Raw genomic sequence first — 24,610 nt, 5'->3', positions numbered from 1 at the left:
ATTATGGCCAGCCTAGTTAACTTGGACAAAGACCCTTAGCCTCAAATTTGAATGCTGGGCATTTTGTATGTGGTGTTGGTGTATTGGCCTGAGACATTAATTGGACTACTTGTTGTTTGAAACTGCCCAAACAATATATTTTTAATTTGAGTCACAGAAGACCTACTTTAACTTCCTTGTAGACAATGACATAACTCTCATTGACTTCAATGGGAGCAAGTATGAACCCATAGCATATTTAGAGAAAACCAAAGGAAGTATGTGTGCAGAAATAGTCATTGTAACATAAATCATTCTTACTCTATGCAGGGGAAAAGTGTTTCTCCACTGACCATTTAGAATAATTGTCTAGAACTTGTGAAATTTAGAAAACTTGTCAAAGGAAATCCATGACCCTGTGTAATACAAAGCCAAACGGACCGGAATTACAATAAATGTACAATTGCTGATCCGGGTGAAAACAAGATGTGAGTAGTGGAGGCGTCTTATCAGAAACTAAGTTACAATTCATTTTTGCTTTTGTGTGCTTAAGCCTTTCTTTTCTTTCTCTTCTCTCATTCCCTCCATCCCTTAGGAATGCCCCAAACTCAGTTGCATTCTTCTCATAAGTAATGAAAAAGAGTTTGTAGAATCAGACCCTAGTACTGTGCATCCTTTTCACTAACCACATGACTTCACCATTTCACATAGTTTTAGAGTATACGTATATGTAGAAATAATTTTTCTCACTTTAATATTTAACTAAAGTGAGAAAAATGGTGTTTAAAGATATTTATAATATAGAAATATTAGGGCTTGAGCCTGTACCACTCGTCATAGTAGTTTTCCCACTGGGATCAGGATTAGGGGTTAAATCATTTCAAAGTCAGTCTCTGTGTGTATACCAACTGTTGCTGCAGAAGGATTTTGCTTCCTGTTAAGATAATTACATTAAAAAAGAAACAAACCCTTAAGGCATATTGAAACCATAAGAAAAAGTGTCCAAATAGACTGTGGGGTTTTTTAAATTTTTTTTTTTGTAGTAGTTCCTTGGTATTTTAGAAATTACCCTGCAAGGTATTTTAATAGGGTTAATAATCCTAATTCTCTTTTAAACAATATTAATTTGTTGTAGAAGCAAGCCTAAATGACCAACTGCTAAAGCAGTCTAAATTCTACCATCTTACAGTACAAGTTGAAAAATTATACAGTATGTGTAGTTAAATCAAGGTACTAATCATGCAAACACATCCATATGTGAGAAACATTGCATAATGACTAGTCCAAATGAACTCAATGGGAATACTCACTTCAGTAAAATTACTCACATAAACAGGTATTTGCAGATTGGGCCAGTGAAAAGTTGAGACCGGATTCTCTGCTGGTGTAAGCAGTATCTCTAGGAATTTTCGTCTTGGTTTCTTTATGTATAAAATATTTGTAAAATATGAAACTAAAAATATTAATTAAAATGAAATCCTTCAGATTGCATTCCATTCCCAAACCTTATTCTTATTTAGTGACAAAGCAAATTAACTGAGTAAACTGTTATTTAAAAAATGTCTGTAGCAAAGTGTGAATATATATATATATATATATATATATATATATATATATATATTTTCTCCTCTGTACCTGATTTGAATCTTCTTGTATTGCAGTGTTGTAGCTGTGTCAGTCCCAGCATAGTAGAGACAAGGTGAGTAAGGTAATGTCTTTTATTGGGCCAACTGCTAGTCCAATAAAAGGTACTACCTCACCCACGTTGGAACTTCTTGTTCATTTGTAATATAACCAGGGAAGTACACTATAAATATGAATAATTCCCAAACAGAAACACTTACACTATTACAATTTTCATTTAAATAAATAGCTTATCTGTAGTAGGGTATTTTTGAAGTGTTATTATAAGAATGAAGAGTCTCCTTGGTTCACTTGTTAACTTTAATTTTAGAGAACAAAATACATATTGCCCTCAAACAATAATTTCAATGGGACATTTCATGTTCATAAGGTGAACAAGATTTGGTCCGTTAAATATAAAATAAATACTGAACAAAGTCAGCTCTTGTGATATCATCTGCCATCTCTATATTATAATAAGAAGCAGGATCAAAGACCCAGTGATCTAAATTCAGAGGGTACTTAGACAATTTTTACCTGGACTTTATTCAGATTAACGTAAGTTTAAAATTAATGGGAGTTTGTCTACGCAAGGATTCAGGAAGAAATATTGAAGAAAGGCTTCAGTCTGGCATAGTAATTTTATCTTCCTTTGTGTCGTGTTAATTATGTTGATACAATATGGTTCAGTAACAACATAGCTGTATCTTATCATATAGATTTCCAAAATGAGTTCTCACTTAGATCTTTGAAGTGAAAGACATTGGAATTATACCAGAAAAATGTACAGGGGAACATTAAAAAAAACCCTCTATAAAACGTTATATAAACATTAGACAAACACAAATAAATACATGTTAAAGTAATGTCTCTCAGGATGAATTCTGAAATCTCTTGAGTTCATTTGAAAAAAATGCTTAAAGTTTTTGGTCTCTGACTTATAGTGGTTCAGAATAACCTTCTGAACAATTGAGATGGCATACCAAGTGATTGTATTACTGCACAGTGTAGGACTCTTGGGTCAGGAGACTGTAACAGTATTGTTCACCTCTGCAAGCAGTATAGTTTGTGGTTCAGCTATATAGGGCATTAATTCATTTCACTGTATAACAGACTCTGTGCTACAGTTACTTGAGGCTCTGTTCAAGCAAGGTGCTGAGTACTTCCTATAAGATGCTGAAAGCCTTTAGCTCCCTGGGAATTGTAAGATCGGTCCCTAAAAACTGTGTGAGGTATTCGTGTATTCTGGTTATATTTAAGTCCTAGAATGTGAAAAAGCTTTCATGAATTACAGAGCTTTATTGCATGGAGTAAACTGATCTTATGACCATTTACTTTGTTTACTGGTTAGTAGGCATAGCTTTTTCAAAACATGAATTTTCATTTTTTAGTACAGATTCTCTGAAGACAGGTAAACCACATATTAACATTTTCTAATCTCTTTTTTGTTTTAGGTGGGATTACATTATTTGCAGTGATTACTTTAATTCTGGACTCTTTTAAAATTGGATTCTTTATTGGATTCTCAAACTGTTTATCAGCAACTGAAGGCATTTTTCCTGTTACACATGCAATGCATACGCTTTTTCAGGTAAAAGCAACCAGTTTAATTTATATCTGTTTTTCTCACCAAGCATACTTTTTTGTGCATGTTCCTTTTACTCTGTTTCTGCTAATTTAGTTTCTAAAAATGTTAAAGGATAACTTATTAAAGCTTAAACTTTTTGTGTGTGCAGACCCCTTTCTGAATGCAAACTGGGATTTGAGCATGCAGATCAGGCAGCAGAGCAAGAAGTTACCCAATTTATATCCAAAACTGCCTGTTTGTATTTAAAAATATAATGGCTCCTCATACAGAGATATATGTATAAATATTTCATAGATAAAAAAGTGTCCTAAAATTTTGGTCCTAAATTTGGAGCAACATATCTTTTTGTAGTTCAAGATAGGTACATAGTTGTCATATCTCTTTATATAAAAGGAGACAAATACATTTCACTGTTGCTTCTGCACTGGGACTAGCCATACCAGTTCAGTCCATTGATCCATCTAGTCTGGTGTCCTGCGGCTCGCAGTAATGAATATTTGATTCTTCAAGGAAAGCAAAACCCCTACAAAATGTACTTGTGCAATGCTTATTCACCAGGGGGAAATTCCTTCCTGAAACAAGCTAATTATGGGTTTTCACCCTGAAGCATGTTATTGATCACGCACGTCACTGCATGCATGACAGCAAACATAGCCAATGAGGAATGTGCAATTATCCAGTTGTATTTTAAGTCCAACCATTTGTCTCCATGTTATCATGTGGCAATGAATTCCACACTCGATTATATGTTGCCTGAAGAAGTGTTTCTTTTCTATTATTTTAAGCTTACAGACAACCCCTTGTTACGTAGTAGGGCAAAAAGGAGAGGCTGATGAAATTTCACAATAGCCTCCACAACGTTGACTACCTGAATCAAGATCCTCATAGTTTCTTCATCCCAGACAGTGAACCAGATTATGCACAAGCATGAGTGTCAGATGCGTATTGGGGGAGGCCTAACTAACTTCAATTCCCTTGTACAGCCAGCTCTGAAGCAGAATTCCAACCTGAGCTCTCCCATCTTTAATGCAGAGTTGTACTGAGAAAGGGAAAAATAAAAAACCCACAAATGACTCATGCTTATAAGATCACTTAATGCACCTCCAGAAGGTGCTTAGATAACATGACAATAGGTGCTGGGTAAGAACTGTGCTAGACAATTTGGATTTGATTAAAAACTTTCATAAAATTAGGAAGCCTTTTGATCCAGTGTTTTAGTATAGGCCCATTTTACATTTGGCAAATGTTTCACTGAACAGATAGGCAAATGTGGAGGGAATGTGGTATTTTGGTTAGCATGCTGGAGATCAGATCTCTCAGTTTCATCAATGAAATGCTGTATAAACTTAGGCCCACATTTTCAGAAGTGTCCACTAAGTGTCACTCATCTTCAAAAAACACTGGAACAAGTGTAAAAAAGCACAGCTATGAATTGCTGTGTTCTGTTCACACTCTCTGAAGCATCTTCTGGCTATAGCCACTGTTGAGAGACAAGAGATTGGTCTAGATGGATGATTGGTCTGATGCAGTATGCCCATTTTCCTTATCTAATGATGACCAGGGAAATGGAGGACCTATCTTATGAGAGGAGATTGGAAGAGGCTGGCATTTTTAGCCTTGCAGAAAGACGCCTGAGAGGGGATATGATAGCTTTCTATGAATGCATTAGTGGGTAAAGAGGTGGATGGGTAAAGAGCTATTTATATTAAATGACAATATTGGTGCAAGAACAAATGATTATGTACTGGCTATGAATAAATTCAGACTGGGAATCAAAAGCAACTTTCTACTCAGCGGAGGGATGAAATTCTGGAACAGCCTCCCAATACGATTTGGGTGTGTGTGTGTGTGGGGGGGGGGGGGGGGAACTTAATTAGATTTAAGAGAGGGACGGACAAATTTGAGTGATTGCATGATGGGGTTGCTTGTGATGGCATGGGCAAGCCTAAGGTTCACACGCAGTTTAAGTCTGATGTTCCTAAAATCTCCTGCTTCGGGGTTTCAGCCAGCCATCTGCAGGGATCAGAAAGGGATTCATTTCACCCCCATCCCAGCCATCTAAATTATTCTGAATTGTTTTGATGTTGTTTGTCTCCTTGCTTGCCATAGCTGGAGATGGGACATTGGGTGCAGTGGGCCAGAGTTGTGAGGTAGCCCTGAGCGTTCCCTTGCTCAAGTACTTGGCTAATTGGCACCAGTTCAGAGAGCTCACCAAGTCAGGGTTTCTCCCTACACATGATCACCAGCCATCTGTGGGTCTGGGAAGGAATTTTCTGTGATGTCAGATTGGCAGTGACATTGGGGGTATTTTGCCTGCCTCTGCAGCATGTAGATGCTAGTCACTTGCCAAAACCATCTGGGTATATCTCACTTAATAATTTCCCTGCCATTGCTGGGGTCTCTGATACAGGTGCATCTCAGTCTCTCCTGTTTTCTGCCTGTGGCAAATAATAGTCTAGACTCCTTTGGCCTGGAATACTGAGGTCTAACTTTGATTGTGATATGCAGATGTTCAGACTAGATGATCTGGTGTTCCCTTTGGGCTTAAACTCTATCATTCTATGCCTGCCCCCTTTTCAAGCATTTACTCTGTTGTGTTCTGTGATTACTGAAGATTGACTAGAGCTAGAAGGTATCTTGGCAGGGGACTGGACTTGATGACCTCTCCTCACGGCAGGACCAAGCACCATCTAGATCAGTGGTTCTCTAACTTTTTGGTCCGTAGACCACCCTTCTCAATGCAGATCTTTCTGTGTCCCACCACTCATGATGACAAAATGGGTGCAGGAGGGAGTAGGGATGGGGGGTCTGGCTGGGAGGATAGGTGCAGGAGTGTGCTGAGAGGTGGGGAGTCTTGGCAGGAGGGAATAGGGAGCATTTATTTGACTCTATGCCTCCCACTACTCCCAAGGTATGTCTAGACTACACCTCTCTGTCGACAGGGAGATGTAGATTAGGCCCATCGAAATTTCTAATGAAGCAGGGATTTAAATATCTGTAGAAAATAAAGCCTTTTTCAACAAATCCTGTAAACCTCATTTTTTGAGGAATACAGGATCTGTCAAAAAAGGGTTTATTTCCAACAGATCCGCATCCAGACTACCATTTTTTTCGAATAAACTTCATTAAAAAAAAAAGCGGCAGCCATGTTTATGCTAACGAGGCACAGGATATTTAAATCCCTGCTTTATTAGGGATTTCAATGTGCTTGATTTGCATCCCTTTGTTGCAAGCAAGCTGTTTCCTGTGCTGCTGCCCCCTACCTCATCTGGGGGAGACACTACCTTCCCCCACAAGCCAGATCCAACCTAAGAGGCTCCCCCTACCCCTTGCAATGGGAAGCAAGTGCTGGTGCTCCAACCTCACAGCAGAGGAGGGGGGACTGGAGCACCTGTACAGGTTCCCTGATGCAGGAGGGGGAAGCGAGCCATGGGCCCGCAGCCCACTAGTGGTCTACAGACCACACGTTGAGAACCACTGATCTAGATCATCCCTGACAGATGTCCATGGCTGGTCCAAACCAATTGGCGGCCCCAGGCAACCACTTTGGGGCGGGGAAAAAAACTGCTGGGCAAAATTTGTCAAGCAAAAAAAAAAAGATCCTAGATCCCTTTCTGCAGTGCTCCTACTTAGACAATCACTTCCTATTTTGAATGTTTGAAACTGATTGTTCTCCCTAAGTGGAGTACTTTGCATTTGTCCTTATTCAACTTCATCCTATTTATCAGATAATTTTGAATTATGACCCTATCCTCCAAACACTTGCAAACCCTTCTAGCTTGGTATCATCTGCAAACTTTATGGCTACGTCTAGACTGGCCCCTATTACGAAATAGCCATGCTAATTTCCAACTTTGGAATAGGGAAATCCGCGGGGGATTTAAATATCCCCCACGGGATTTAAATAAACATGTCCGCCGCTTTTTTTCCGGCTTGGGGAAAAGCCGGAAAAAAGCGTCTAGACTGGCGCGATCCTCCGGAATAAAGCCCTTTTCCGGAGGATCTCTTATTCCTACTTTCAGGTGGAATGAGGTGTACCGGTGGAACGAGGTGTACCGGTAGTTCAGAATAGGAAGCCTAATCCGAACTACCTAGTTCATGCCGCGTGTAGCTGCGGGCACGGAGTCCGAACTAGCGGACATTTAAAAATGGCGGCGCCCGGCAATATGCAAATGAAGCCCGGGAAATTCAAATCCCGGGCTTCATTTGCAACTCCGGTTGCCTACATTAACCACCCTAGTTCGAACTAGGGTGGTAGTGTAGACATACCCTAAGAATGGTTATCTAGCCAGTTATGCACCCACCTTATAGTATTCTGGGAATCTGATTTCTCCAGATTCCATGCCATCATCCCTGCGGAATATGGTGTGTCATTCCACTATCACCTTGCATTCCTCATTCATTCCACTAGACTGAATCAATAGGGAACTCAATCCTGAAGTCTCACTCTATTGTCCTTCCACAACCAAAGGTGAAAGTAGGCCAATGTACCCAGGTATTCCATACTAGTAAGAAAATGGCTGGCGGGGGATGCTGCAGGTGGCGGAGTGTGCATTCCCAGCCATGCTCCCTCTTGGTTATGTGGGGCTCTCAGACTGTCCTGCTGGCCCTGTGCTGGCTGGAAACTGTGCAGCACCTGCAACATGCAGCCTCTGGAGTGGGGGAGCAACAGAGTGTCTTTACATGGTGCTGTGCATGCAGGCACTGGCCCTGCAGCTCCCATTTGTCCAGGAACAGGAGCAGTGTGGGACAGGCTAACTGGCTGGGACTGCCCCAGCCCTAAGTCTTCCCCACCTGCCTACCCTGAGTCCCCACACCTGTCAGCCCCCTGCCCTGTAAGAAATTTAAGTTACTTTCACACTTGATTATAACCTCAGTATCATCAGATTCTTCTTTCTTTCTTTCTTTCTTTCTTTCTTTCTTTCTTTCTTTCTTTCTTTCTTTCTTTCTTTCTTTCTTTCTTTCTTTCTTTCTTCCTTTCTTTCTTTCTTTCCTACCCAGTCTTCAGTGATGTGCTCTGCCTCTTTCATTTCCCCCAAAACTGGCCTTTCTGCACTTTTGGCTCCTTCAACCTTTTACCTGCTGTGGTTGTTTCTCTGATAACTACCAGCCTTCTCTTCTGCTTTCTATATGTCACGTCTCCTCCCTGCAGGCTATTCACAGCATCCCCTTCATCTTGAATTCCTTCATTGGTCTGTCTCTTTCCTCATCATTCTCAACATTCTCAGCCTCATCAGGCCCTACATAAATCTCACTGCTGCCTACATGTCTGATTGCACTTCTTACTTTCACTCCATACATTCCTCTCATTCTCCTTTTCTTCTTCCTTCTTTCCAATGCCTACTTTTGTCTTTATGCTTTTGCTCATGCAGTAACCTTACTCATGGAGCAGTCTCCCATTTCTTGTCCCCATGGAACCTTCACTATGCTCTCCTTCACTGCACAATTAAAATCTCACCAGGAATTCTTCCTACCTTGTTCCCCTCACCAATGATCTGTCACCTGAACTATCATCTTGTAACTTGTCTCCTGTGTCTTACTGTTGTCTGTTTTAAACTTATAGTTCCTTGGGGCAGGGGATTCTTCTCCTTTAAATATGCTGTAAAGCCAAGTGTAAATGCACTGTCCTTCTTTTAAATTAATAATAATGGTTACTAATAGGCAGTCGTCTGCAAGATAAAAACACTTAATTACCTGGAAACTTTATTGGCAGCCTCAGCCAAGAAACAAACTGCTGTACAGGTTGGGAACCAGTATGAACCTCTCACCCATCAAAAGGCTCTTCTCATGGCAGCACAGCTACTGTTGCTGTTAAAATATCTGTCCTGTTCACAAAGGACTTTATATTTCTGTCCTGTCAGTCTTGCAATTTCCTTTATATTTTCCACCACTACATGAAAAATAAGTTTCTTTAGCTACAGAAACTTCAAGTATGGGATGAGACATATCCTAATGAACTTTCTATTACAATGTTAGGTTTGGTTTAAGATTACTGGGGTCCATTGATCTAAGTTATGCAGCTTTAGCTACATGAATAACATAGCTGAAGTCAATGTACTTAGGTCTACTTCCCTCCGTGTCTTCACTGAGGTAAGTCAACAGTGTATGCGCTCCTCTTCACATCTGCAGTTCTCATTCTGATGGCATGCCAGTGTCGACAGAGTCCTCAGCAGTTGATTTATTGCATCTATACTAGACATGATGCATCAATTCCCGCTGGACTGATCACTGCCCATTGTTCTGGCAGGTAGTGTAGACAATTGCTCAGGTTTCTGAGTGGCAGGCAAGTTCTGGGTGAATGGCACAGGAGGCCAGAGATTATTTCAGATCAACTGAGCTTGGAAGGCAATTGTTCTGCACCAATTTAAAATCAGCAGAGAATCTGGCCATCAGTATTTTCATGTATATCCACCTTCATCGTTACTCACAAATGTAGTGACATTTACCCAAATGAACTGATTGTATTTTTATCTGTATTTCTGTTTAGGTGTATTTTCTTTGGTGTCATGCCAAGGATATTATCCAGTCTTTCAAAACACTTGAAAGGTAAAATGAATATGATTTAGCTCCTGAATATTACTTCTAGTTTGTTTTAAAATGTATTATCATATAAAAAAGTGAAAACTCTGAGTATGATTCTCCCTTTACTCATATTTGTGTAAATTGTGTGCAATTTCATTTACTAGAGTAAGTGAGAGGGGGAATAGTTTTTAAATTAATATTTTCCATTTAAACAGTGTTTATACTTTAACAAAAATAGTCAAAGAATATGCATATTTCAACTAATTATATCATGTGACACGACTGCTACAGCATAGTAATAGAAATGTAGCCGTGTTAGTCTGGTGTAGCTGAAGCAAAATACAGGACTATGTAGCACTTTAAAGACTAACAAGATGGTTTATTAGATGATGAGCTTTCGTGGGCCAGACCCACTTCCTCAGATCAAATAGTGGAAGAAAATAGTTACAACCATAGGGTATGTCTACACTACCCCGCTAGTTCGAACTAGCGGGGTAATGTAGGCATACCGCACTTGCTAATGAAACCCGGGATTTGAATTTCCCGGGCTTCATTTGCATAAGCCGGGCGCCGCCCTTTTTAAATCCCGGCTGGTTCGAACCCCGTGCCGCGCGGCTACACGCGGCACGAACTAGGTAGTTCGGACTAGGCTTCCTAGTTCGAACTACCGTTACTCCTCGTGGAGTGAGGAGTAACGGTAGTTCGAACTAGGAAGCCTAGTCCGAACTACCTAGTTCGTGCCGCGTGTAGCCGCGCGGCACGGGGTTCGAACCAGCCGGGATTTAAAAAGGGCGGCGCCCGGCTTATGCAAATGAAGCCCGGGAAATTCAAATCCCGGGCTTCATTTGCAAGTGCGGTATGCCTACATTACCCTCCTAGTTCGAATTAGGAGGGTAGTGTAGACATACCCATGTATACCAAAGGATACAATTTAAAAAATGAACAACCCATTGCCAGCTTTGTCCACATATTCACTCTGCTGATACCATTATTGGACCTAACCAAGTGAGTTATAAGATCAAGAACACATATTCTTGCGCATCCAGAAATATAATTTATGCTATCATGTGCCAAAAGTGTCCGTCTGCTATGTACATTGGACAAACGTCTCAGACACTTCACCAAAGGATTAATGCCCACAAAACAGATATTAGACAGGATCACAAAGAAAAAACAGTTTCTTGCCATTTCAACCAGAAAGGACATAGTCTCAACAACTTAACTACCTGCATCCTGCTCCAAAGACCTTTTAAATCTGCACTTAAAAGGGAATCCTCTGAACTGTCATTCATGCTAAAATTCGACACTTTACAAGTGGGTCTCAACAAACACTCTAGTTATCTTACCCATTACAAAGACAGCTTCCCCAATTATCACCTCTAATATCATTAGCCCACAGACACTTACCCCCCCCCCCCGCATTCTCCTTCTGTTCTGAAATTTGATTTGTCCTTTTCATATGTGTTCATTTTTTAAAAATTGTATCCTTTTGTATATATGGTTGTAACTATTTTCTTCCACTATTTGATCTGAGGAAGTGGGTCTTATACAATGGCATTGTTTATATTTATATGATGGCGTTATTGATAAGAATAGCATATGTCAGTCTTCAGAAATAGTCATATTATAGTAACTTCCTGGATGGTTTTATATGAAAGTGCACATTTATGACAAGGATTTGCTAATCTAAACAGGAGTTGGTTTATGTTAATAGGCTCTATTTTCCACTTCCCTGAACAGGTACTTCAAAGCATTCTGCACTTCTTCCTCATACCCATTATAGTCACCCTTCCTTACAGGGATTCCCCTGCCTTCTCCAGATTCTACTCCATTTCCATCTGCTGAGCCAGATTTCCTGGTAGAAATGGTCAAAGCTGCAGAGGGGATTGTTCACACAATTCCAACTCAAATAAGTGGGAGTAGTGTAGTTAAACACCTTAAGAGACCTTAAATCCTTAATCCCAGAATAACATGAACTCATCTGAAAATTAGAGTAAAGACAAATATACTTGGAATATGTAGTGGGATAATGGGTCAAAACATAACAGTAAATTGAAAACTATGGATGTTTTGACCCATTATTGTAGAATACTGTAGTAGGGAACAAAATAGTATTCCCACTGCTCACCACAGACTTCTTTCTGCTGCATTAAGTTTCAAATCTGTTTGCATTCTCTGATAATTTCTTTATCTCACCTTTGCACAAAGTCCCAGATTCAAAACTAACACACTACAAGATTGATTTATAAGTGGATTGCTTATTTCACTTGTACATACTGCAAGACTTCTGAAAATAAACTAAAATAATAGTATTTTATATGATTAAATAGAACAATATGTTTTAATGTCACACTGTATGAGAGTCACTGCACAGCATATAACAAAGGCTCTATTGTGCTTCTGCGGTGAAGCCAATAATGGAAGTGAAGAACTAGTACCTCACAACTGTTTTCAAGAGCATTCCCATAGTTGTATGAACTGGCCCCAAATCCAACTAATGTGTGTGGATTTTCACACTTGAGATTCTGAAAAACCATAACATGACTTTTTAGTTCAGGACTTGACTCAGGATCTTGTCTAAAAATGAAAGCCAAGCCTGGTCAGATATTTATTATTTATATAACAATAACACCTAGAGGCCCCAGTCAAAATCAGACCTCATTGGCTCTGTATAAAAACACAGTGAAAGAAAATCCATGGCTCAAAGAATTTACAATTTAAATTGATCAAACAAAGATGGGAGACCAAACAAAGATGGGAGACCAAAGAGAATGAAAGTGACTTGTATAACATCGTGTAGCAGAGCCAGGACTAGAAACCAGTTTCCCTGGCTCCCTGGTCATTTCTGTATTCATTGGACTACCCTGCCTCCTTTACATAAGACAATGCACTGGGTTACTTCATATTGTCTCACTCTTTCTATTCACTCATCACAGTCATTGTGAGGTAGCTGAGTAATATGCGGAACATGGTAAAAGAGACTTGTTGAGAGCCACGGGGGGGTCATCACTGCTTGCAAGATGAGGATTTATGACTTCCTGGCACTGACTGCTGAATTTGGGTCACTGGACCACACCTGCCTCTATTCTATATATCAGAAAGACTTAGTAAATATAGGACTTGGCTTATTTTCTTTTTTCTATTTTTTAACATAATTCTCATTGGTGTTTGTGGGATTTATACACAAACCTGAAGAGGACAGAACCTAGAAGCAAGGTGTCTGGGTTGTTTTCTATCACTATGTAGCCAGTTCTTGCAGTTTAGCAGTGATGTTTCAAGATGAGCATTATGACATTTGTCAGGTATCACTAGATAAACCTGTTGGCTTACATCTGTGGCACTTCATCATTGTACAATGCCATGGGCAATGATTGTAGGTTTAGCAATAAAAAGAATGCCTGAGATCTGACATTTAGGCGTTGTGGGTCCACTCAAATCAATGATGTCACATGAAGTTCAGGATGAAATTTTCAAATGTACCTATGTGAATTAGGATCTTAAATCCTACTGAAAGTCAATAGGTCCTAGGTTTCTAAGGTGCTTTTGACATTTGTTATCACTAGCCAGTAATGCACTGTAAATCATACTAATTTCTTCCCCTCTCTCAATGGTGCTAGTTGTAATTTTATTATTTTTTCAGTCACTGTTTAATTTTGTCCCTGCTAGAATGCTGCCCACCTGTTCAACCATAGTTTTAGGAAGTATTTTCATAGATGCTATATAGTTTGATATTTTCACAGAGATCTAGAGCAAGGGTGGAGGGGAGGTCTCAAATTTCATTGCACCACAATGCCCTTCTGACAATGAAAATTACTAAATGACCCAGGAGGGGACACCAAAGTCTTCACCTGCTTGAATCCTGCTACCCCAGGTGGAAAGGACAAAGCCAAAGCCAGTCTCACCACCCTGAGTGGGAGAAGGAAGGGAAGCCAAAGTCCAAGGGCTTAGATGCATTGCATTTAAAACAAATTTAAAAGAGATGCATTGCATTTAAAACAAATAGGGTGAAATCCTTTGTACAGATGGTATCAATAACTAATCTTTCTTTTAGGTTTGGGGTGATCCATTCTGTGTTTACAAATTTACTCCTGTGGACAAATGGAGTATTAACAGAATCAAAACACCAACTCAACGAACACAAGGAAAGACTAATCACACTTGGTTTTGGAAACATAACAATAGGTAAGCTAGAGGGTTGATACATTTTTGGTAGATCTTCTATAATGCATGGTTATTCTAAATATGATATCCTAAGCATCATACCATACATAATGGCCCTCATCACCTGCAACTCTCATTTACTTCAGTGGGAGCTGCTGGTGCTCAGTCACCTTACTGAATTAGGGCCAGAATAATAATAATGACCACATGCTCTTAAAAAAAAAAGGATGTTGTAACTTTATATATATATATATAATCTCCAAAGCATCTATCCAGTAAGAAAGCACAGAAGGTAACTGAACAAAGGATTTAGTTAAAAAGAGATAGTAATTGTTACCATGTTATTAGTGATAAGCAGCTCTTCTGGCATGGGTTCAATCTTGCAAAGCCTGTCAGCTGAAGAGTCCCTCTGAATTCAATAGAACTACTCCAGTCGTACCAATGCAGAGGTCTGTTAAGGAGAGGAAGCAATTCAGGCCCATACGCAGGAATTTCTAGGGTGTGTGTGTGTGTGTGTGCTTTTTTGTAAATGTGGACGGAAGAGTGCAAAGGCACCCCTCCATAGTCCCCCAAGTAAGTGTTCTCCAGCTGTCAGGGGGAAGGCAGGGAGCGGCATGCTGCCCTAGCATCCCTCTCCTATGCTCCAGCCAGCTGGGGGAAGGCTGGGGCTGATTACCCGCACACACACCAGGAGCGAGGCCCAACCCCGCCTCTGGGGACCATGGAGGAGGGGTGTATTTGTAACCTTTGCACTCCCACCACCCACATACTGGCCTGCAGTTCCTACCCCCATCTTGTTCTGATGCCAGGACCCTTGGCTGGGGAGTCTCTCCACACGGTATATGAGCCAGTGGCACCAGGAGACAAGTTCTCAGTAGACATCCTTACACATAACACAGGAAGTCTGTTCCTGTACAGTGCTGAGGAGGGGGCACAAGTCAAATTTCAGTGGCATTGCAACCACACAGCCAAAGCAATGCTCCATACCACTCTGGCAGAGCTGTACTGGTTTTAGTACTGAATCACTGTTCAAAAGTGGTCAGACTGCCTCCCAGACCACAACCTATGGAACTTAAAGCAAGTGCATTACCCTTGGAGGGGGGAGGGGGAGGAGGAGGGAGGCGAGCAGCATTGGTTCTTCCTCTCCATATCTGCTCCCTTCTCCCAATTTGCACTACTGAAGTCAAGATTCTGTTTGTCAGTGCTGGTTTGTCTTCTGATTGTAAAAGTCTCTTCTCATACTGGACAATTTTCTCCACTGATAACAAATCACAGATTTTTGACAAATTATGGATATGATCCTCTGAGGTGCTGAGCACCTTCAACTCCCAATGAAATCAAGGGAAGTTGAGGGTAGTCAGTAGCTTAAATGAGAGATAACAGCACTCTGCAGGTGAGAGTACTTCTGCCTCAAAATTGTTCTGAAGGATTGTTTGGGATCATGTTAATTTTCACTGTAAGTGTGTGTGTGGGGAGAGCCAGAGATATGTAAGGAGTGAATATATTTGCAGTTTTGGTGTAATTTTTTTCCCTCCGAGTGAATCCATTCACCATGAATATTAAAACCTTGTTTTGTTTTTTCAATACTAAAGCCACAACCATCCACCCTTTGCCTCTGTCTATTGCAGATTATCTGAAAATAGTTTGTAATTTTTCATTACTCTCAATAGAGTTCAAGGAAAATGCAAAGTAATACATTCATCAATATTGAATTTTATCTACCATTTCTTTGCTCAGTTACTCAGTTTAAGAAATCCCTTTGTGTAATTTTGTAATAGATAGTTATGGACTAAGCTACCTGGAATAATTTTGTATCCTTGGCAAATCGTGTCACACCACTATTCACCTTTTTGGTTTTTTTAACAAAGCTTTCATATATTCATAAAAGACACCATCCTTGTAGGGGGGAAAATACCAAATAAGCCCATCACAGTAGCATTTAACTTCAAAAGGGGGAATCACTAGTTAAATGCAAATTAAAAAGAGTCATAAAGAGTGAAATGCCTGCAAGCTGCATGGAAACTTTTAAAAAGCCCACAATAGAGGCTCCAACTAAATGCATATCCCAAATTTAAAAAGTAAGAGGTCTAAAAAAAAATATTGCCAACACAACTAAACAGAGTAAAAGATGTGGTTAGAAGCAGAAAGACTTTTTAAAAAAATTGTAGGACAAATTCTGAGGAAAATTGAAAGAACCATAAATCCTGGCAAGCCAGATGTAAAATTATAATAAAGTAGGCTCAAAAAGGCTTTGAAGATCAGCTAGAAAAGGACAAATACTAATAAATGCTTTTTAAGCACATCAGAAGCAGAAAGCATGTCAAATAATTAGCAAGGCCACTGGACAATTGAGGTGCTAAAGTAGTGGCTCCCAACCTTTTATACTATAGATCAGCAAACCCATTCACAAACTTTTTGTGGACTGGTTACATTTTATTTGTGTATTCATTATGCAAATAATGAATATGCAAATATAATGTTACCAGTTTACCAAGGGGCCCCAACGAACAGGTGGCTTCAGCTCCGGTAGCCGTCGGCCATGTGCTGCTTTAATGGGGTCACAGATATGTGAACAAGGATGATCCAGTGGATATAATGTATTTAGACTTTCAGAAAGCCTTTGACAAGGTCCCACACCAAAACCTCTTAAGCAGGGGTGGGCAAAAAGGCTTCCATGGGCCAAATCTGGCCCACCAAGTGAGTTGATCCTGCCCACGGAAGCTCTGCTGCTCCCCCTGTCCTCTGGCCAATCAGGGACTGAGGGTGGGGGGAAGCATGCAAAGTCTCCTCCTGCCCTGCCTCCACCCTGTAGGGAGTGTGTGGTGCTTAGAAGCACTGCATGCTCCTGGCAGGGTGGGAGGAGACTTTACGTGCTCCCCCTACCCCTAGGCCAATCAAGACTTAGGGAGGGGAGCACATGAAGTCTCCTCCCATCCTGCAAGGGGCTCAGCACTTAAAAGTCAACCACCAGATGCTGCACAGCTGGTGGTTGACTCTAAGTGTGGTGCTCCCTTGCAGGGCAGGGGCTGGAGCAAGAGATTTCATGTATTCCTCCTCCCCAAGCCCTGATTGACCTGGGGGCAACAGGGGGGAGCACCAAAGTCTCCTCCCATCACCAGGGGCACAGGTACTTAGATGGAACCACCAGATGTTCTGAACAGCTGGAGGTTCTCTCTGAGGGGGAGAAAAGACTTTGCACACTCCCCCACCCCCAGACCAATCAGAGTCTGTGGGTGGGGAATCATGGAAATATTCCGGCCTCACCCCTTCCAACTGAGGCCCCACCCCTTCTGGGGTGGCCTGGGGCTACTTCAAAAATTTCTGAAGTGGCCCCCAGTCAAAAATGATTGCCAACCCCTGCTCGTAAGCAAGGTAGGCAATCATGGAATAAGGGGGAAACTCCTCTCATGGATCAGTAACTGGTTAAGATAGGAAACAAAGAATAGAAATAAATGGTCAAACTTCAGAATGGAGAGAGATACATAGTGGGTCCCCCAGGGATCTGTAATGGAACCAGTGCTGTTCAACAGATTCATAAATGTTCTGGAAAATGGGGTAAACATTGAGCTGGCAAAGTTTGCAGATGACACTAAATTACCCAAGATTGTTTGGTCCAAATCAGACTGAAGAGTTACAAATGTATCTCACAAATCTGGGTAATGGGCAACAAAATGGTTGAGGATATTCAATATTGATAAATGCAAAGTAATATAGATAGAAAATGTAATCCCAACTATACATACAAAATGATAGGGTCCAAACCAGTTGCTATTATTCAAAAAAGAGATCTTGGTATCGCTGTAAATAGTTATCTGAAAATATCTGGTCAATGTACAACAACAGTCAAAAAAGCTAACAGAATGTTATGAACCATAAGGAAAGGAATAGATGATAGAAAAGAACATACTGCCACTATATAAATCCATAGTATTCCACCACTTGACATACTGCACGCATTTCAGGTTGCTCCCATCTCAAAGAGAATTAGAATTGGGGGAGGAGTACAGAGGACAACAAAAATCATTAGGGGAATGGAACAGATTCCGTATGAGGAAAGATTAAAAAGATGACTAAGGGAGGATATGCTAGAGGTCTATAAAACCATGAATAGTGTGTATAAAGAAAATAAGGAAGTGTTATTTATCCCTTCACAAAACACAAGAAGCATAGAAAGTAATAGGCAGCAGTTTTAAAACAAACCTAAGGAAGTACTTCTTCACAAAATGCATACTCAACAAATGGAATTCATTGCCAAGGAACATTGTGAAAGTCAAATGTATAACTTGGTTAAAAAAAATTTGAGACTGGTAGCCATGTTATTCTGTAACTTAAAAACGAGTAGCCTTATATTTTTGTTAGTCTCTGTAGTATCATAGAACTTTTGTGGGCAAAACCCAATTCAGCTCCTAGTTCATATGAAGAAGTGGGTTTTGCCCACAAAAGCTCATGATACTATATAATTTGTTAGTCTCTAAGGTGCCCCAGGATTACTCGTTGGGTTAAAAAAAATTATATAAATTTATGAAGATTAGATCCACTAATGACTATTAACCAAAATGATCAGGGATGCACTCCTATGCATTGGTTGTCCCTAAACACCTGACTTCTAGAAACTGGAACTGGATAACAGGAAGTGGATTGCTCCATAAAGTAGACTGTTTTGTTCAATCCCCTTTAAAGTATCTGGCATCAGCCACTATCAAGAGACAACACACTGGGCAAGATGGACCAATGGTCTGACCCATTATGGCCATTTTTATGTTGAACAGCACAGGTACCAATATAGATGCTTGGAGGATGCCGCTATTTACTTCTCTTCATTGTGAAAACTGATTATTTATTCCTAACCATTGTTTCTGATCTTTTAAGTTACTGATCTGTAAGGGGACTTTTAGCTCTTATTCCATGGCTGGTTTGTTTAACAGCCTTTGGTAATGGACCCTTTGAGAAAGTCTAAGGACAGTACAGTTGTGACCAGTTTGAAATTGTCTTATATATTACAGATAAAAATAATGTAAAACAAAAGTGATAGCTTCTTCTTTACTGTCCTTCCAAGACTGAGTCTGTGTATTTCCTACAACAGCTGATGGAAGCCTCAATTCAGTTTGGGTATGTCTACACCTGCACCCTAGTTCGAACTAGCAATGCAATGCAGGCATTCTAAATAGTCAATGAAGCAGGGATTTAAATATCCCGTGCTTCATTAGCATGATCTCGCCGGTGCATTACTCCGAATGCCAGATGTTTCTAAAGTGAAAGTGTGCGCCAGGACGCATTAGTTCGAACCAAACCCCTTGGTTCGAACTAACGTTACCCCTCAAAAAATGAGGAGTAACATTAATTCGAACTAATGCGTCCCGGTGCACACTTCCTGGTTCAAATCAGCTGTGATTTGAACTAGCACGCCAGCGTGATCATGCTAATGAAGCGCGGGATATTTAAATCCCTGCTTCATTGACTATTTCGAATGCCTGCATTTGCATCCCTAGTTCGAACTAGGGTGCAAGTGTAGACATACCCTTTGGTACATGACTGGGAAGGGAATTGATATTTAAAATATTGGTAACATTCAAATACAAGTGTATAAAGACCAGCTATCCTGTCAGGTACACAAGTGTAAATTAGGAATAAGGCAGTTAAGTATGTAAGGGTGTGTCTACACAGCAAAGTTATTTTGGAATAATGGGCATTATTATGAAATATCAATGTGAGTATCTAGACAGCAATATCATTATTTCAAAATAATTTTGAAATAATGGGAGGCTTATTCCAACTTTTGTAAACCTCGTTTTACGAAGAATAACACTTATTCTGAAATAGTTAGTTATTTTGAAATAGGGGCAGTGTAGATGCTCCACTTCTGCTATTTCGAAGTATCCCCTCACCAGGGCCATTCTAATTTATTCCTCTCCAGTGCCTCCTGGGGCTTTAAACTAAAATAGCACATCTGCATAAGGGAAGCCTGCCTTGGACTAATTTTCAGGCTTTCCTGCAGTGTAGATGTGCTATTTTGAAATAAGCTATTTCAGAATAACTATTCTGGAATAGCTTATTCCAAAATAAATGTGCAGTATAGACATAGCCTAACTGAAAGAGGAACGAGGCCCCTACCTACTTGGGAATCAGTTCTGCATCTGCTCCAGATATGGAACTCCTATTGGTTTTGAAGGTGCTTCATCTGCAGAATCAAGCCCCTACTGGTTTGGGATTGTAAATATTTTAAATACATTGTTATAATCAAAACCGAGCTGAACTTTATGAGATGTCTGTGTATTTTAACGTTCACTTTTGAGAATGATTTTACCTAGAAATTGTAATAAGGCTATAGCCCAAGTTTTGTAGGGGATGCAAAAGCTGCTCTCTGACTAGCGGTTTCAGTGTCCAACACCCAACTAATTTTTTTTGGTGACTAAATATATAACATGAGCTGTCAGACTGAAATCATCCTTCCTATTGTGGCATTGTCTCATTTAAAAGAAGAAAAAATTATTGTACAGCAAAATCTAATCTTTTTCTCCTTTTTTTTTTTTTTTTAAATTTTAGATGACCATGCACCTGAATGTAATTGTACAACAACTCTCTGTTCAATATTTTCACAAGGAATATATTACCTGTATCCCTTCAACATAGAATATCATATTTTAGCCTCCACGATGCTCTATGTCCTGTGGAAGAATATCGGCCGCAAAGTAGAACACCACCACCAACACAAAACACTGTTCAAGTTTCACGGCATAACAGTGGGCACAATTTTTGGATTAATTGTGCTGATTAGCACAATAGGGATCGTTGTTGTGTACTTAATTCAGATAGGAGGTTCGAAAATCCAAAGTGAGTTAGCACTTACTATGTTTTATGTATATGCAATCTCTGTACTAACTCTTATGTGTGCAGCTGGAATCGTTGCCCTTTTTATTTACAGACTAGAAGAAAGATCAATGGATAATTCAAAAAATCCTGCCAGGAAACTTGATGCGGACTTATTAGTTGGCACAGCTTCAGGTTCCTGGCTCCTTTCTTGGGGTTCTATTTTAGCAATTATCTGTGCCCAGGACCATCCAAAATACACTTGGTACAATCTGGCTTATTCCATCCTGGTTATTATTGAGAAATATATTCAGAACCTCTTTATCATTGAGTCCATACATCGTGAACAGGAAAAGGTGAATGACGACATTAAGACGCTTCGAATATTAACTGTATCCAATGGGAGCACTCTGTCACTTACCGCCGCTGATCTGGACAATGGGAAGTTACCATACATGTTCAATGGGGATATTTGTGTGAGAGACAGAATTGGTGATGATGGTGTGGATGAAGTCAGGAGCCAAGCTAGCAGTCCAGTTGCACACTCAACCTCAGATTTCTCACTCTACAGTCAAAACACAGTTAACAATAAGAGGAGACTCCTGAAGAACATCGCGGCATTTTTATTCCTGTGTAATCTTTCGGTAAGGTATTTTGAATCTAATTAATAAAATTAATTCCAAAAAGCTCCCTAAAGTCACCAACAGTGAGAAAATTAATGTTACTTAATTTTACTATTTATAGTAAGTGAATTCTAGTGCTTGTGAAAGGAGAGGGACTGACTGAAATACTGGGGAATATCATCTACTTAGAAGTGGAATAGACATGGATGAAGGTATTTAGCCACAGTACAGATATGGCACAGACAGTGATTTCTGAAATTGTGCCCTGTCAGTGTGCCCCCAAAATGATCTGGAGGACTACTTAGAGAGGGGAAAAGAGTAATTCAGTCTCCACCCTTGGTCTTTCTTTTGTGTCTGCTAATGAGCTGTAACCAGTGACAGCAATAGCGTGAACTTAAAAAACAACAAATAGTCCTGTAGCACTTTAAAGACTAACAAAACGTGTAGATGGTATCATGAGCTTTTGTGGGCAAAGCCCACTTCTATTAACCTCTTAAGGGACGGTGTGAGGTGTACACCCCGTCACAGATTCCTTTCTAATTCTTGCACTCTGCTTTGGATTTAACTATCTCAAGTAGTTTTGTATAAACTGCAAATTTTGCCACCTTACTGTTTACCTCTTTCCCGGATCATTTATGAGGATGTACTGATCCCAGTATAGATCCCAGTATTTACTTCTCTCCATACTAAAAAATGACCATTTATTCCTACCCTTCATTTCCTATCTTTTAACCAGTTTCTGATCTGTGGACCTCTTGGAGAGGCATAAGGATCTTGCGCAAAAAGGGGTTTTTGCACAAAACGGACACGTCCACACTGCATGTTTTTGTGCAAAAACCTCTTGCACAAAAATGGATCGGAATAGATAATGCAAATGAAGCACAAGCAAATGCTAATCAGTGCTTCGTTTGCATTGTCTTTTCCGACAAAACATGTGTAGACATAGTCTTAGGCTTATATGCCTAAATCACTCTGGAAGAATGGGATTCACTTGTCTCACTCACTTAGACTGTGAATGTTGAATGGAACAACCCCTAAACACCTTTAAAATCTGACCTTAGAAACTAATAATGCTTTCCAGCAATCTTGCTATATGAACTAAGCAATATACATATAACTGACACACCTTTTGGGTGTGGTGTACTATCCCATTTAGTGGCACTTTAAGCCAACCCGAGCCATTTTGGCACCCCAGGCCCGGGCACACAGTGCTGCCCCTGGGTGCACGGCGCATGCATGGGCCTGCCCCTCTGGGTGCATGGTGCATGTGCTGCCCAGCCACGGCCGCTGGCGTGCAGCCTGGGGCCCGCCCATGGGGCACACGGTGCATGTGCTGCCCAGCCTGGCCCGGTCACCGCTGCTGGTGCGCAGCCCGGGGTGGGCTGCACCTGGCTGTACAGGGCCCCGCGGCCGTGGAGGAAAGGGTGCTGCTTGGCTAGCGTCGTGGAGATGGGGGGCCCCTGCGCTGTGGGATCCAGGTGCTTAGCGCCTGATGGCAGCTATAAGGGATGCCGCGCGCCCCTTGCAGCTGCCGTCAGGCACCCTCCCACCGGTTGGCGCCCCGGGCAGCTGCCCGGCTCGCCCACCCCTTAGTCCGGTCCTGACACTAAGCCCACTTGCAGAGAGACTAAGGAGTCTGCTCTATGCAGTAGAGGCTCATGCACTAAGCTGCAGAGGTCCAAGGTTTGATTCTGTTGGCGTTGCCCATACTTTATATTGTAAGTGCAACACAGTCTTTCATCACAAGCCACCTCTTAATGTATTATATGAGATAGGAACTCAGGCCAAATCTATTAGCTTAAGCAAGACAGAGGGCCAGATTCTTGAATAAGTCAGGAGTAATTGCTGAAACCTGTGTGAGTAGAAAATTGGGCTCAGTGATCTTTGATTCCAAATAACATTGATTCATTTGCAGCATAGAAGAAATGAGTGTCATACAACAGGCACACTAGGCAAGTATAACATAATGAAGATGATAACTGATACCAATGTTGTTTACTTCCCATGCAGCTTTGGATTCCACCAGCATTTGGTTGCCGCCCAGAATACGACAATGGACTGGAAGAAATAGTTTTTGGCTTTGAACCTTGGATAATTGTTGTTAACCTTGCAATGCCCTTTTCTATTTTCTATCGTATGCATTCAGCTTCCTCACTCTTTGAGGTCAATTGCAAAACATAATCTATACACAGTACATCAGTGAATAATTAGTTGAATGCATGACTGAATAAATGAATGGGAGAAAGAATGAATACACCAGCAGCTGTTGTACTTAACAGGTTCTACAACTATTTTAATAAAGAAGAATATAGTTAATAGAACTTAATATTCAATATCATTAATTCTCCCACATATTATATTGTACATTTTTAGACAGACTTTTCCATATTATTGTAAAGTTTACTAAAATGAATCTTTTAATGTTTAAATCAGTTGAGACTCAACATGCAGAAACAAGGTTTATTCTTTGTGTTATTTGTACTGATGCAGTTCTCTGAATGTTGCGTCTGGATGGGATTTTTAAAAAATTAGGAGCAAAGGTCCTATTAACTTTCCAACAGACCCAGGCTCTTAGGTGCCTTTGAAAATGTCACTTTCAATGTTTAGCAAGATGTTTTATAATATAAGATGGAAACATAACCTGTTATTTAGATGAGGGGGGAAGTCTGTTTAATTTTCAGACTGAGACATTATTATCCTCCTGAGTGTACAGTATGAAAACAGACACTATATAGCTTTAGATATTATACTGTATATAATTCTGTATGAGTTAAACATGATTTAATTCAGGAAGCTCCATTATTTTATACTTACTATATGAAATAGCTAATAAATAAAGTTAATTTCTTTAATTGTTCAGCTTGGTTTCCAGATTTTTTAAACCGAGGGAAATATTTTTGTATTTTTGTAATTTATGTTGTGTTTTAGTTCTAGCACTGCCATGAACTTTCCATGTGACTTTGGAGAAGCTTGTAAAATGAAGATAATATCTTTTTATCTCTCACTGGTGCCATCAGGCTTAGCTAATAATGCCCTGGCAGGATCCTTGGGTGGAAGATCACATAGAATTACAAAAGTACAATTGTTATTTTTCATACAATGTTGGAACCACGAATGTATATGGTGTCAGGAACAGAGGAACTATGATACTTAACCAAGTTAATGGTCCAATAGTGGCAAATACCATGGTGGTAAATACCAGATGCTTTAGCAGAGAGAGCAAGAAATGGAATAACCTACCCACAAGGAAAGGGGTAACGGAGATAAATATTGTTTATTTCCATCCTGCCTTTTTTTGTAAAGTGTT

The 24,610-nt window shown here is 40.3% G+C and overlaps 1 protein-coding gene across 1 annotated transcript in view; it reads left to right on the top strand.

The window, feature by feature from the left end:
- Positions 1 to 24,095, top strand: part of OTOP1 (otopetrin 1) — a 29,440-nt gene extending 5,345 nt beyond the window's left edge. The window contains exons 2-6 of the mRNA XM_025187343.2: positions 3,057 to 3,193; positions 9,678 to 9,736; positions 13,764 to 13,894; positions 20,417 to 21,324; positions 23,314 to 24,095. Of these exons, the coding sequence (XP_025043128.2) occupies positions 3,057 to 3,193; positions 9,678 to 9,736; positions 13,764 to 13,894; positions 20,417 to 21,324; positions 23,314 to 23,484 (1,406 nt within the window). The 3' untranslated portion in view covers positions 23,485 to 24,095. The remainder of the gene's footprint in view (positions 1 to 3,056; positions 3,194 to 9,677; positions 9,737 to 13,763; positions 13,895 to 20,416; positions 21,325 to 23,313) is intronic.
- The last annotated feature ends 515 nt before the right edge of the window (positions 24,096 to 24,610 follow it).

Source organism: Pelodiscus sinensis, chromosome 5, assembly GCF_049634645.1.
Source record: "Pelodiscus sinensis isolate JC-2024 chromosome 5, ASM4963464v1, whole genome shotgun sequence".
Taxonomy (NCBI): Eukaryota; Metazoa; Chordata; order Testudines; family Trionychidae; genus Pelodiscus; species Pelodiscus sinensis.
The sequence above is the reverse complement of the archived record's forward strand: the minus strand, read 5'-3'. Positions and strand labels throughout refer to the sequence as shown.